The sequence below is a fragment of the Electrophorus electricus genome, chromosome 20 (assembly GCF_041902795.1).
Source record: "Electrophorus electricus isolate QZ-2024a chromosome 20, ASM4190279v1, whole genome shotgun sequence".
Classification (NCBI taxonomy): domain Eukaryota; kingdom Metazoa; phylum Chordata; class Actinopteri; order Gymnotiformes; family Gymnotidae; genus Electrophorus; species Electrophorus electricus.
The window spans coordinates 3639763-3652500 of NC_137516.1; the positions used below are offsets into that span (position 1 = coordinate 3639763).

General features: G+C 42.2%; 1 protein-coding gene across 7 annotated transcripts in view; it reads right to left on the bottom strand.

The window, feature by feature from the left end:
• Positions 1-276: 276 nt before the first annotated feature.
• Positions 277-12738, bottom strand: part of nr5a1a (nuclear receptor subfamily 5, group A, member 1a) — a 13436-nt gene continuing 974 nt past the window's right edge. For 2 of the 7 annotated variants that reach the window (XM_081703329.1, XM_081703328.1), the window contains 7 exons: positions 11345-11469; positions 10899-11040; positions 9571-10055; positions 9215-9373; positions 3786-3905; positions 2907-3156; positions 277-1985 (listed from right to left, as the gene is read on the bottom strand). In XM_081703329.1, the coding sequence (XP_081559455.1) occupies positions 1729-1985; positions 2907-3156; positions 3786-3905; positions 9215-9373; positions 9571-10055; positions 10899-11040; positions 11345-11469 (1538 nt within the window). In that variant the 3' untranslated portion in view covers positions 277-1728. Of the gene's footprint in view, positions 1986-2906; positions 3157-3785; positions 3906-9214; positions 9374-9570; positions 10056-10898; positions 11041-11344; positions 11470-11901 lie in introns of all 7 variants that reach the window. The other 5 variants (XM_081703332.1, XM_081703330.1, XM_081703331.1 and 2 more) reach the window with 5 other exon arrangements.

The following is a 12738-nucleotide window of genomic DNA, read 5'->3' on the forward strand; positions in this document are numbered from 1 at the left end:
GCTCCCGGAAGCACGCTGTCTTTGTGAGCTCACAAAAGGATGGCAACATGTGTGAATGTTTTCTGACCTTCCCATAGGCCTCCTTTGGAGCCACCGTGGAGAGTCTCTTAGTGAGAGACTGGAGGACATACCTCTCTCCACAGCACTCGAACACACACATCCATTCAGGGTCAGATTGCTTTTTTAGTTCCCCCCACACACACACACGCTGCACCCCACTCCTGTTTCACTGCCGTCCGGTCAGCAACGCGTGCTTTGCAAACAGTACACTCCATATATTATTTGATTTATTTATTTCACATTTTGATAAGAAATAAAGCACTTTGCAGTCAGATCATGTGGACAAGCACAAAGATTTACGTAAATGAAATATCTCCGTATTATAAGGTATTACCTCTGCATTTGAAATATTTAAATAAATACTATTTCTGTATTCAGTATATTCATTGTAGGCTGACCTTTAAACAGTTTTGGATAACCATTGTCTAAATAATGCTGATGTGGACTGAAAGTATAAAGAACAGAACAGCCACAGTTGCAGTCTTCCATAGAAAAGCACTAGCAGATTTAAGAAAATATCACTGAGTTTTTGGCACAGTACGACATATAAATACACAAATGTTAGTCTAAAATCCACTTGAATTAAGGTCCCAGTCAGGATGTATTTATAGAATCCCATATAAAGGTTTCATAAGGTATGCAAATCTTTAGATAAATGAATTACATGGAATTGAGAAGAAAAAAGGAATCAACACTTGTATAAATACAGGGTTGTTATACCTATGGCAACTCAAACAGGCCAAAAAACATTCTCAGGCCATGCTGATTGGGCTATAAATATTTGGAGTTTGGTATCTGTCACTCTTTTAAAAGCATAAATAATAAAATAAATTGCAGGTGGTCCACAAATGATCAGTGAGCAGACAACAAAGGCGTCATATCTGGAAGAGAGCAGATCTCAGTCAAGAACTAAAAGAAAACCCCCCCCATATCCACGCTGGTAAATCATCTGAAAAACAATGACTATTTGGGGTCTGGTCATTATATTTTTATTTTATGCCCAAATTACACAAGGTGTCCCTCATCTCATGGGAACCTCGGTTATATTGGCATTTTTTTAAGCAGATGTTTTGTCCCTGTGGCTGGGAAACCTCTGTGCTATGTTAGCAACACGAGAACTGCAAAACTCCCAGCTGCGAGTTTCAAATGGGGAAACCTTCACTGGGAAGGAGGACAGCTGATGCTCGTCAATGGGAATGAGTGAATAGTGAAAAGCACAGCATATGGATAGTGAGAAAATCCCAGTCCAAACCTTCCTGAATCAATCACAACTCGTTATGCCTGCTATTCTCATTGTTTTGGCCTCCTTAAGTATAACTTGGATAATACAAAACTGGTAAAAATAAAAGATTAACATCAGACAAACTGAATCCAGAATTAAGCTCTGACGCGAAAAATGTTCGAAACAAAAGTGTTTTGTGTTACAGCAATGTCACTGTGATTCAACAATACCATAAAAAGGACCCACAGTGGCTAATATGATTTTGCCTTCGTCGTCGTCCAAACCCAAAGTAAAGACTGTGCCACGTACAATGCACGAATGACGTCAGATACGGCATTAATAGCACTTCGAAATACTCCGTAGTGTTCCGTGTGCTCAGCTCACACTAGTGCTTGCTGCTCGGGTGAAAATAGCCCCCAACACCACCAACCTCCCACACACCTGGCTCACATGACTACGGCTCTCTTGGCATGTAGCATCTCTATGAGCAGGTTGTTGCAGGGCACGTCGCCGTTCAGGTGCTTGTAACTCAGGTAGTCTTCGGCCTGCGCGCTGAGGGCTCGCACCTCGGGCAGACGCAACAGCAGCTGGCTGAACCTGTCCAGGTGTTGCGGGTAGACACTCAGGGTGTACTCTAGCAGCACACCGTTCACCTGCTCCTGCACGCTCTCCACCAACGCCTGGTTCTCCAGCAGCTTCACGCCTGCATGGGGGGGGTTGGGGGGTTGGGATGGGTGTCGCATGGCCATTAGGCATCTGTCACATTCTTGCCATGTTTTTGTTTTTTTGTTTTTTTTGTGTTTATGCAGATCAGTTTATTTATTTGTATGGATGAATGTGCATGTGCTGTGTGATTGGGTGTGTGTGTGGGTGGGTGGGTGTATGTCTGTATTATATATGTTAGTCTTTGGGATTGAATGGATGAATACTGCACATGCGTCACTCTGTGCGTGTGTTTGTGTGTGTGTGCGTGTGTGTGTGTGCGTGTGTGTGTCAGAGAGAGTGCTTGCCATGTGTAACAATAGCCTGAATGGACCATCTTCAGAGTGTTTGCTGGGTCTCATCAGAAAAGCCTTTCACACTCTAATTAAAATGTTGAATAACTTTTAAATAGATTTGAAGGACACAAATTACCCAATAAACCTGTTTCCATTTCGAGATGGAGAGAGAAAGGTTGAATGTCACATAGAGTAGAAATGGAAAATGCTTTTGAATTCAAACATTCTTTTTTTTTCCTGCATGCTTTGTAATTGCCTCAGAATTTTCTGGAAAAAGAGGTCTTGTTTCGATACTCTCTGGCTACCACAACACTGTCTGATTCATTTAAAGAAATATTCACTACTATTCAAATATTTTTTTCATATTACCCTTTGAATAAATTCAAATGCAATTATGGAGGTTTATTTGGGGGGGAAAAACATGTATGCATGCACCAGTCTGTATGCTAATAGAAGAATGTATGCCATTACACTGAGAATCTTTTTTCTCTCTCTTTCACGGCTAGCAGTTGTTGTTTTTTTTTTCTTGTTTTTTTTCCCGCTGGCACAAAACCCGAAAGTATTTTTTCGGTTGGCTCGTGACATCCGGTTTCCAGGTTGTGCGCAGCGGCGTGAGCAACACTCACTAGGGTTGAAAAGGACGAGGAACTTGAGGCAGGCCATCTCTCTACGGTCCACTTGGAACAGCTGCAGACGACACGCCAGCTCCTGGGCCCTCTGCACGAGGCTGGAGAAGGTCGGCCCCGCCTCTGCCACCACGTCCGCCAGCTCCATCTGCAACACACCCGCACACTGAGTGGGAACGCGTCTGGCCACAGCCGTCTCTCCGTGATATGACGTTAGGCTCCGCGGTCTCCTCAGCTCACCTACAAACAGCTACAGGGGACGGTGGGACGGAAGGGCAGAGTCCCATTAGGAACGGCAATCGAGAAGGGTGGTGTAACAGGGAAGCCTCCCTATCATGGGGAGATTGTGTGTTTGATTCCCGATGATGCTACAGCCATCTGTGGCCATCTGAGAGAAGGTTGGCTCTCGGGGAGGTTTAGCTGATTACCGTGACACTGACCAATCGTGGGTGTCTGTGAGTTCATGCATCAGAGCATGCAGATCTTGGAATGTGTTACACCGCCCCCTGATGGTGCGTGAGCTGCAGCTTGAAAAGGTGATTGGCTGCATGTGCCTCGAAGGAAGAACATGACAGCCCTCGCCTTCCCTGGTTGGTACCAGAGGCGTGACCTGGCGGGTGGGGATTGGCTACGGCTAAAATATGGAGAAAAACTGGGGGGAAATCTGAAAAAAAGGAATGCCGATGAACTTCATTTATGCTCCCACTATGATCACATTTCAACAGGGACCTTTCAAATTCTACATTTTCTTTTAACTGAGTTTCATACTAGAGGAAGCACACACACACGCACACAGTTCATGGATTAAAGTAACAATTAATTCCTCTGTCTAGCTTAACTACTCCATTTAAAGAATGAGTGCAGTAATTTAAAGTTTACCTCTTGCCCAGTGATGAGTAGCACAGTACTCTCTCTCCCATGATGCACCTGTCTACAGATGTGATCAAGAAGCAGGAGTTCACTCCAGCAGTTATGCAGCAGTCGCATCTGATCTCCCACCTGTGTGAAACCGTGGGTAATGTAGTCTTAATAAATTGTTGTTACGATGTTACTACAATTGTATGACCCTCAGAGTAGCCACAAATGATATTCTGAGTATGAGTTGGTGCGTTGCTACTATAAACAGCACTTATAATCATTACACTTGCTGAAGCTTAAACTATCTGTTAATAATGGCAATTTTGTCTGGTAATGATGCTAACAACCAGGTTAATCATTGATTGAGTTAAAATTGCTTCAAACCACAGCACTAAAAATCATGTTAAAATTGCATTAAAATATGGGCGAAATGTGCTGTGTTGTGGTGGGGTAATATTATGCAATATTAGGTTACCTAATATTGCATAATACTACCTAATACTGCCTAATAATACCTAATACTACATAATACTACTTAATACTGTGTAATATTTCACTGGTGTGCCTCTACTGGTGCTCTACATTTCTGATACGACTGATAAATTATCAGGTTTGAGCCAGGCACAGTACTTTTGGTATTTATTCTGTATTTATCAGCTACGCTTCACACAAAAGTAAATGCAATTAAAACATTATATGAACACAATAGAAACCTTATAAAAATGTAGGGAAAAAATATAGATATAAATCTAATATAAATCTACCACAAACCTATCTCATGGTTCGTCATATAAACAAGCAGAGGTCATAAAAAGGTCATTGTGTGGTGGTGTTACCTTTCTGGCACAAGTCTGTATTTATGACCACCAGACAATGACCTCCTGACCACACACCACTTTATCACTCTTTATTTCTTTCTCCTTTATCCCTCTCCTTCTCAGGTTTTATGTTCTCTACCTCGATTTCGCGACAGTACATTTACTGTCTTATGTCCTATTGCTCTCGCTCTCTCTCTCTCTCTCTCTGTGTACATTCCAATCACCCTAGTTGCTCCCTGTGAAGTGGACTGCACAAGGAATTCTGCCATTTTAAGGGAGATTCCAAACCACAGGGAGTAAAAACACTCAGTTCGAAGGGAACTTCAAACGGCGCAGGGAGTAGTGAATAACAGTTTATCACTATTCAGGAAGTTGACATGAAAGTTTACCCATCAGTCATTGCATGTCTTGTTAAGACATTCTGGCCATCTGATCCTGCTGGCTGGCAGATTATCGGAGAGCAGCAGATAATCAGGAATATGTCAGAGTTCACATATGTGTGAGTCTTTTTAATATTGAATAAATATTTGTTGAACAATATCAATGATGTGGAAGGAAAGTTGCCAAATCAGCCAGAAAACAAAATAATTTGTTAAGTTTTACCTAGTTAGCAATAGATAATATTGGTTATTCTGAGGTAAATATTGACTATAGAAAGCTGTTTAGTCAACATCAAATATATTCAAGGGCACTGCTGAGGGGCCCTGTGGATTGACATGCAGCTCCTGTCTGGCGGGCCTTCTCACCTGCCTACTGATGCTGATCTGTGTTCGGAAGACCGAGCAAAACAGCAAATGGTGGTCGAACAGAACCAAAGCTGTCAGACACGTATATGAGCTACAGCAATGTGGACTAAATGAACATATCCAGAGACACATGTATGACCTGTATGAGTCTTATATCTGACCTGTACAGGACTCATTGGACCTCACATACACAACATGACACAAATCTTGACTCATTTCGTGTGTGTGTGTGTGTGTGTGTGTGTGAAAGTGTGTGTGTGTAAGTGTGTGTGTGAGAATGTGTGTTTGGTCCTAATCTTGATGTAAAAACAAAAATCACAATTTAACATCCAAAGATTTTTGTTGTTTGGAAATATATTAATACAAATCACTACAGGAAAACTACATGTACTCTACATTGCACCCTATACTACAAGGCACTACAGGTAGACTAAGGGTGCACTACAGGTACATTACAGGGCACTACAGGTATAATACAAGACACTACAGGTACATTACAGGGAACTACAGGTATAATACATGTACACTACAGGGCACTACAAGTACACTACCGGACACTACTGGTACATTACAGGGCATTACAGGTACATTACAGGGCACTACAGGTACACTACAGGGCACTACAGGTACATTACAGGGCACTACAGGTATAGTACATGTACACTACAGGGCACTAGAGGTACATTACAGGGCATTACAGGTACACTACAGAGCGTTACAGGTACATTACAGGGCACTACATCTACATTACATTGCACTACAGGTACACTACAGGGCACTACAGGTACATTACAGGGCATTAAAGGTACACTACATCTACATTACAGGGCACTACAGGTACACTACCGGGCACTGCAGGTACATTACAGGTACATTACAGGGCACTACAGGTACATTACATGTACATTACAGGTACATTACAGGTACACTACATGTACACTACAGAGCACTACATGTACATTACAGGGCACTAAAGGTACATTGCATGTACACTACAGTGCAGTACAGGTACATTACAGGGCACTACAGGTATACTACATGTACACTACAGGGCACTACAGGTGCACTTCAGAACACTACAGGTACTTTACAGGGCACTACAAGGCACCACATGTACAGTATAGCGCAATACAGGTAGACTAAGGGTACACTACAGGTATACACCCTTAAACTGGTGGTTTAGTAATCCAACTGCAGTCTATAGTGATAGTGAGTGCTAAGTTCAAAAACACTTCAGTGGAAGAGACTCTACCTTTGATTTTCACTCTGTAACTATCTCACATATGAGCACACACACACACACACACACACAGATTAAATGCACAATCAGGCAATCATCCCCAACTCTTTTTGTAGGTGCCTTGAGCAAGCTTTCGGCCATTTGGAACAATGCTTGCTGAAGATCCGGAGGAGCGGCAGACCTGAATTCCTGAGCTATCTGCAGTGTGGAATGTAATTAAACAGGAGAGAAAGAGCTGTGTGTGTGTGTGTGTGTGTGTGTGTGTGTGTGTGTGTGTGTGTGTGTGTGTGTGTGTGTGTGTGTGTGTGTGTGTGTGCATATGTGTGTGCTTGCGTGTGTGTGTGTGTGTGTGTGTGTGTGTGTGTGTGTGTGTGTGTGTGTGCATGTGTATTTTTGGGGGCAGCGTGTGTGTCTGTGTGTGTGTGTGTGTTTGGGGGAGTGTGTGGGTGTGTGTGTGCATACATGTTTGTCCGCAAGAGTCAGCCTCTACCACATTCGCTCACTTTGGAATACTTTCTTACTCTATGTGCCTTGCAATCGAATAGTTACCATGGCTACATCCAAGAGGCTGAGCAAAATCTCTAATATTGATTTAAAAATACTGGAAATAGACAATACCTAACGTTTCTTTTTTCTTTTACAATTTTAAAAAATCTTTCCATACATGAGAAATCTAACTGTAAAATCTGTTTTGTTTTCTAACATTCTAGCCTAAATGGAGTCTTCCTTTCTTTAAAGAGCAGTACATAAGATGCCACAACGCTGCTACACATGATAAAGAAACCTAACTGCAAGAATCCAGAGGCTCCCAAAGACAAGCCCTGCAAACGTGTTTGTATCAGTCTGTTCTACATAATGTATAACTTTTGTTATCACAGAAACAACAAATCTATTGTGCTCTGCCTGACTCCCTGTGCAGACCTGTAACTGAGTTTCTAGTTAAGGGGCTCAGACAGCGCAGCGTCTGAAGCAAGGCCCAGGGAGAAGCTTCGGCAGGCCAACCGCCGTCCTGCACTGCCACGGCACATTTCACAGACGTGTGGCCAAAAACTCCGTCGGCCGGGTGGCTGGGAAGTTTGTTTTCCTCCCTTCACTGTCTAACATGCTGGATGGAGATGTGATCAGAATCTGCTACAACATCGCTCACTCCGCTTCTGCCACCTCAACTCTCACCACTACCTTTCGTGCAATCAACGTCTGCCACATTAACACTGCTCACTACCGTTCGTGCACTCCTAATCTGCTACATTAACTCTCACCACTACCTTTCGTGCAATCAATGTCTGCCACATTAACTCTCAACACTACCTTTCAAGTCGTTTGGGTCAGTAGTTACACGCGAACATTCAGTAATCAGCTGTCACGTTTAACCATATTTTTGCAGTAGCACAGTCAACACCAGCTTCATATCTAAATGTCTCCGTGTTCCCTTCACCCTGTCGGCTGGATAATGCATTATCTGGCAACATGTTAGCCTGATTTCTGCATAACAAGCGGATCCAGGCAAGACAAAGCCCAGTGAAGAGGAATATTGAGCACTGTCTCTTAGAACGCAGGCAGGGACTCATGCATTGGGTTTTATGGGCTGTCAACATATACCACATATGTGTTGTATCTTTAATTTATTATTTTACTTACTTCATTATTTACTTTACTTCTCATTAATAAAAATGTCTGTAAATGTGATCAGTTTTCAACTGTCTCTGGGCAGGAATGAGACACGCAGGAGCACTGACCAAGATTTAAACTTTTACATAAAACCTAAGTATATATATATATATATATATATATATATATATATATATATATATATATATATATATATATATATATATATATATATATATATCTCTGACACAAGTGATACATATAATGACAAAAAACAAGATAACATGAGGCCAGCTACTAGAACTATTTATAGATTATGATCATTCTTTAATTAAATAATCACAGTGCAGTGTGTTCATTCCATGCAGGAGCTACTCTTAGTGAGAAAGTAGACTGTCCAATGTATGTCGGTCTCACAGGTGGAACGACATCTCCTCCAGAGCTACTGAATCTACTGTCAGTGGTTTTCTTCATAATGAAATCGTGAGGGGATGCAAGATTTTGTTTACTTAAATGTAATTTTCAAAGTCTAAACTAAGCCTAACCCTAAAATAAGCCTAAACCTAACCCTAAACTAAGCCAAACCCTGAACTAAGCCTAACCCTAAACTAAGCTAAACCCTAAACTAAGCTATACCCTAAACTAAGCCTTACCCTAAACTAAGTCAAACCCTAAACTAAGCCAAACTCTAAACAAAAAGAAAAGTAACCAACGTGTTTTAAACCTAAAATGAAAAGCTGAATAAAAACACAACTTCTTTTCCTGAGAATTTAGGAAAATATACACAAACTCACGCATGCACGCACACACACACACAGACACACACACACACACACACACACACACACACACACTGTACATAGATTACTTAGTTCTATTAAATGATGCTGAAGTCCCTAACTGTGCCTTCATGTTAAAGTACAAGTACTAGATCTATAGCGCAGGTCCAAACTACAAATTCAGCCGTATTTCATATGTGAATAAACCCGTATAGTCATTCAAATACAAATGCACCTTGAGCTTATTATAGCAGCATACCTTCAGCTCTTTGAAGAAGATGCAACTTCTTGCCCATTCAACAATGGAAAACAATGTCTGGTCTGCCATGATGCACAGCAAGTTGAAGGGGCGGGACTTGTCCATCTTGCCCCGCCCACTCTGCTCCTGCTGCAGGTAGGCACAGATTTTCCCTCTCACCTGAGAGAGCCAAGTGTGGCAAAAGACCATAATGTCATATGGCAAACTGCACAGAGAAATTGGAGACAAATAATTGGAAAGCCTCTGAAAGGTGAAAATCATCTTAACTTGTGGTTTGAAATTGTGTCTAATGGTTTAAGTGCCCTTGGTGGTAGTGCCATTTCTCTCCGTGGACGGAGAACGAGACCGTGCAGTACCTGCTCTTCATCAGGCTCACAGCTCAGCAGCTCCAGCACGAGAGAAGGCACCGTCGGGTTCAGGGGGCTGGTCTGTGGTGAAGCAGGCAGGCACCCCTCGGGGTAGGGGTACCCCAAAGACGAGTCAGGGGAACAGGAATACGGGTCCGGGTGCTCCGCCTTAATGGAGCGACTGGCCAGGGCTGGGGTGGAGTACTGGTACTGAGCTGGGAAGGAGCCGTAGCTCTGCAGGGCCACTCCTAGGGATGGGGGGCAGATAGGGGGGCAGTCGTAGTCCGGAGGAGCGAGTGAGGGGGGAAGGAGGCCAGGGAGAGATCCCGGGAAGGGGTACTCCGTCTGGGTGGAGGGCACGAGAGGTGGGTTGGACTCCATCTTAAAGGCATTCGCTCGGATTAAAGCTCTTTTCTGCTGCTTTAGAGCTCGGTCCCGTTTGTACATGGGACCGAACTTATTCCTGCCCCCGCGCATGCGGTCAGCGCGAACCGCTGAGAGAGAGAGAGAGAGAGAGAGGGGGGGGGGGAGTTATTTTGCGTCTATGGATTGCATTATGATAAACTGAACTCGAGAGGAAATTAAATTAGGCTAGGTTTATTTGTTTAATATAAAACTCCTACCAACGTAAATTTCACTATGGTAATTCACACGTGTGACGAGAAAGCCAAGTTTAGGCATATTTTAACTTCAAGAAGACCAAGCAAAACAGCAGACGACCATTTCCCTTCATATGGACATTTTCCACGTTTGATTTTGTAAACACTCAGACGAAGCCCTGCATGAAGCTACGGGAGTCTTATCAGCGCCTCAGGAATGTGTCACACGCTCGCGGAAACAGGTGCTTCTTTGCACGGCGGCCTGGGAATCTCGTGCGCCGAACACACTAATACTGGGTGATGCTGAACATCATGTGCAGGCTCATACATCGAAAATCGGTAAAGGACATTCAAACACCAGGCCTACTGTACACACCACAAAGCGCGAATACAGAAAATATAACAGGCACATGTATTAGTATGAATATATAATTAAAATATAGTATTATAGTAAATATATTTATGAACGTTTTACGCTTTACATCTGGCATGTCAAAACATGTCCCACCAAAATTCTTCGCTACGATTTGTAACCCTTTTGTTTTAGAATTTCAATTTCGTTTCAGTTGCTTCTGCGCAGGAATTTTGCGGTAACAAAGCAGAATTATTTAAGTTGATTTGTGGCAATAACATTTGATATTTTGACATTTACCCCAATTTATATTGGGACTGGGGGTTGGGTGAGGATGCCTGTATGCTTATATATTTGTGCTATTTTATGTAAAATATATATCATACCTTCTAATCTCATTCCGACGCTGAGGCATTTTTGAAAGCGGCAGAAAGGACACCGTTTCCGCTGTGTCTTGTCTATCCCACAGTCCTGATTCTGGCTGCAGGTGTATCTTTTATTATTTTGAACCGTTCTCTTAAAAAATCCCTGAAAGGATTAGATTTGAGGTCAGCTTTGGCCAAAGAAAATCGTCTTGGTAACCAAAATAGTCACAAAAGTGCATTAGCTTTGACACAATAAAGCTAGTCAAAATGTTCAAATAATCATGGTTTGAAAAGAATATTTTGAATCAAGCAACCTAATGACCAGGTTACATGAACAAATAAAAGAGTGGTTATCCGAATATGGCAATATTAGGTCTTGTTATCATTTAACTGAGACAATTTAAATTTTCATATAAACAAATAAGAATGACATATTATCACGGCAAATGAATAGATACACGGCATACTTTGCAGCTCTCACAGGTAAGAAGCCCATAATGGTAGCCGGAAACCTTATCCCCACAGACAGGACACAGTTCCTCTAAGTCGTCCTCGTTTGTGAAGTCCATCCCCTTGACCCGCTCTTCCGAGACTGCGGAGGCAAATAGATGATATCAGACTTAATATTTCTATTTTATTTTTGTCTTTAAATCTGTTGGTGTGTTTTAGAGTGTTTTAAAGATAATCGTAAATGTGAGGCAATTGAGAAAATTACTCAAACCCGTATATGACCAAAACGATAAGGCCCTTAACGTCCAGCTCGAGATAAAGACGCTTTTCCACTAGGGGCTTGCCGTAAAAAAACTAATGTAGTGATGGGCTAGGCAGGGACCTTAACCAGTTCAACTTAAAATACAGTATACATCACTTACAATATAGTATACATCACTATAATTAAACACGCCAACAGAAGAAGAATATAGGCCTAACTGTGTAAAACATTTCTTGTCTGACTATAGGCATAACTGTCTAAACCAACTCAAGTCATCACTTTAAATGTAAAATACAAATCGTTCGTATTTACCTTTGATTTTTCCTGAATAACTCCACGTTAAGGGCTAACAGCAATAGTCCAAAAGGTGTGCGACGTAGATGCTGACAGAGGTCTGGGCTACTGACGCACGCGTCTACTCTGTCGCTCTTTCTCTTTCACACACACATACACACACCCACACCCACACCCACACACACCCACACCCTCACACACACACACCCTCACAGTCTAGCTTCTAAGCTGCCTCGAGAGGGGCTAACGAGGCACTCTTGTACCCTTTTAATATAGCTCATGTCATGTCGTAGGGATGTATGCAATCACGCCCATTTTAACCCCCCACCTCTCACCTCTCTCTTTCTCTCTCTCTCTCTCTCTCTCTCTCTCTCTCTCTCTCTCTCTCTCTCTCTCCCCTCTCTCTCTCTCTCTCTCTCTCTCTCTCTCTCTCTCTCTCTCTCTTCCATGTGCCCGTGCACACAGACACTCACACACACGCTCTCACACAAACATACTTTCAGAATAAGCACTTCCTTTATAATATAATCGGGCTATCCTGTGTAATTTTATTGGATAATCGACCTTATTTAATATGTACAAATACAGCTTGGAAGTAGGCCTAATTATTTCAACGGCACAACGTATAAAACTAGCTGCTGTGGTTATTTAGATTAAAGAAAATAAAATGTGTCGATCTGAAATATTCGACGTCAGAGATTTTGCTTAAAAAAAGAAGAAAAGAGGAACGCTAAAAAGCCCTTTGAGTTTGCCTTCTACATTATTTTCTCAAGGTCGTCCCAGCTATTAACAAATTGCGTCAAATGAGACACCATTCCTGATTACACGGTTAATGATTAAATATAAACAACTTGA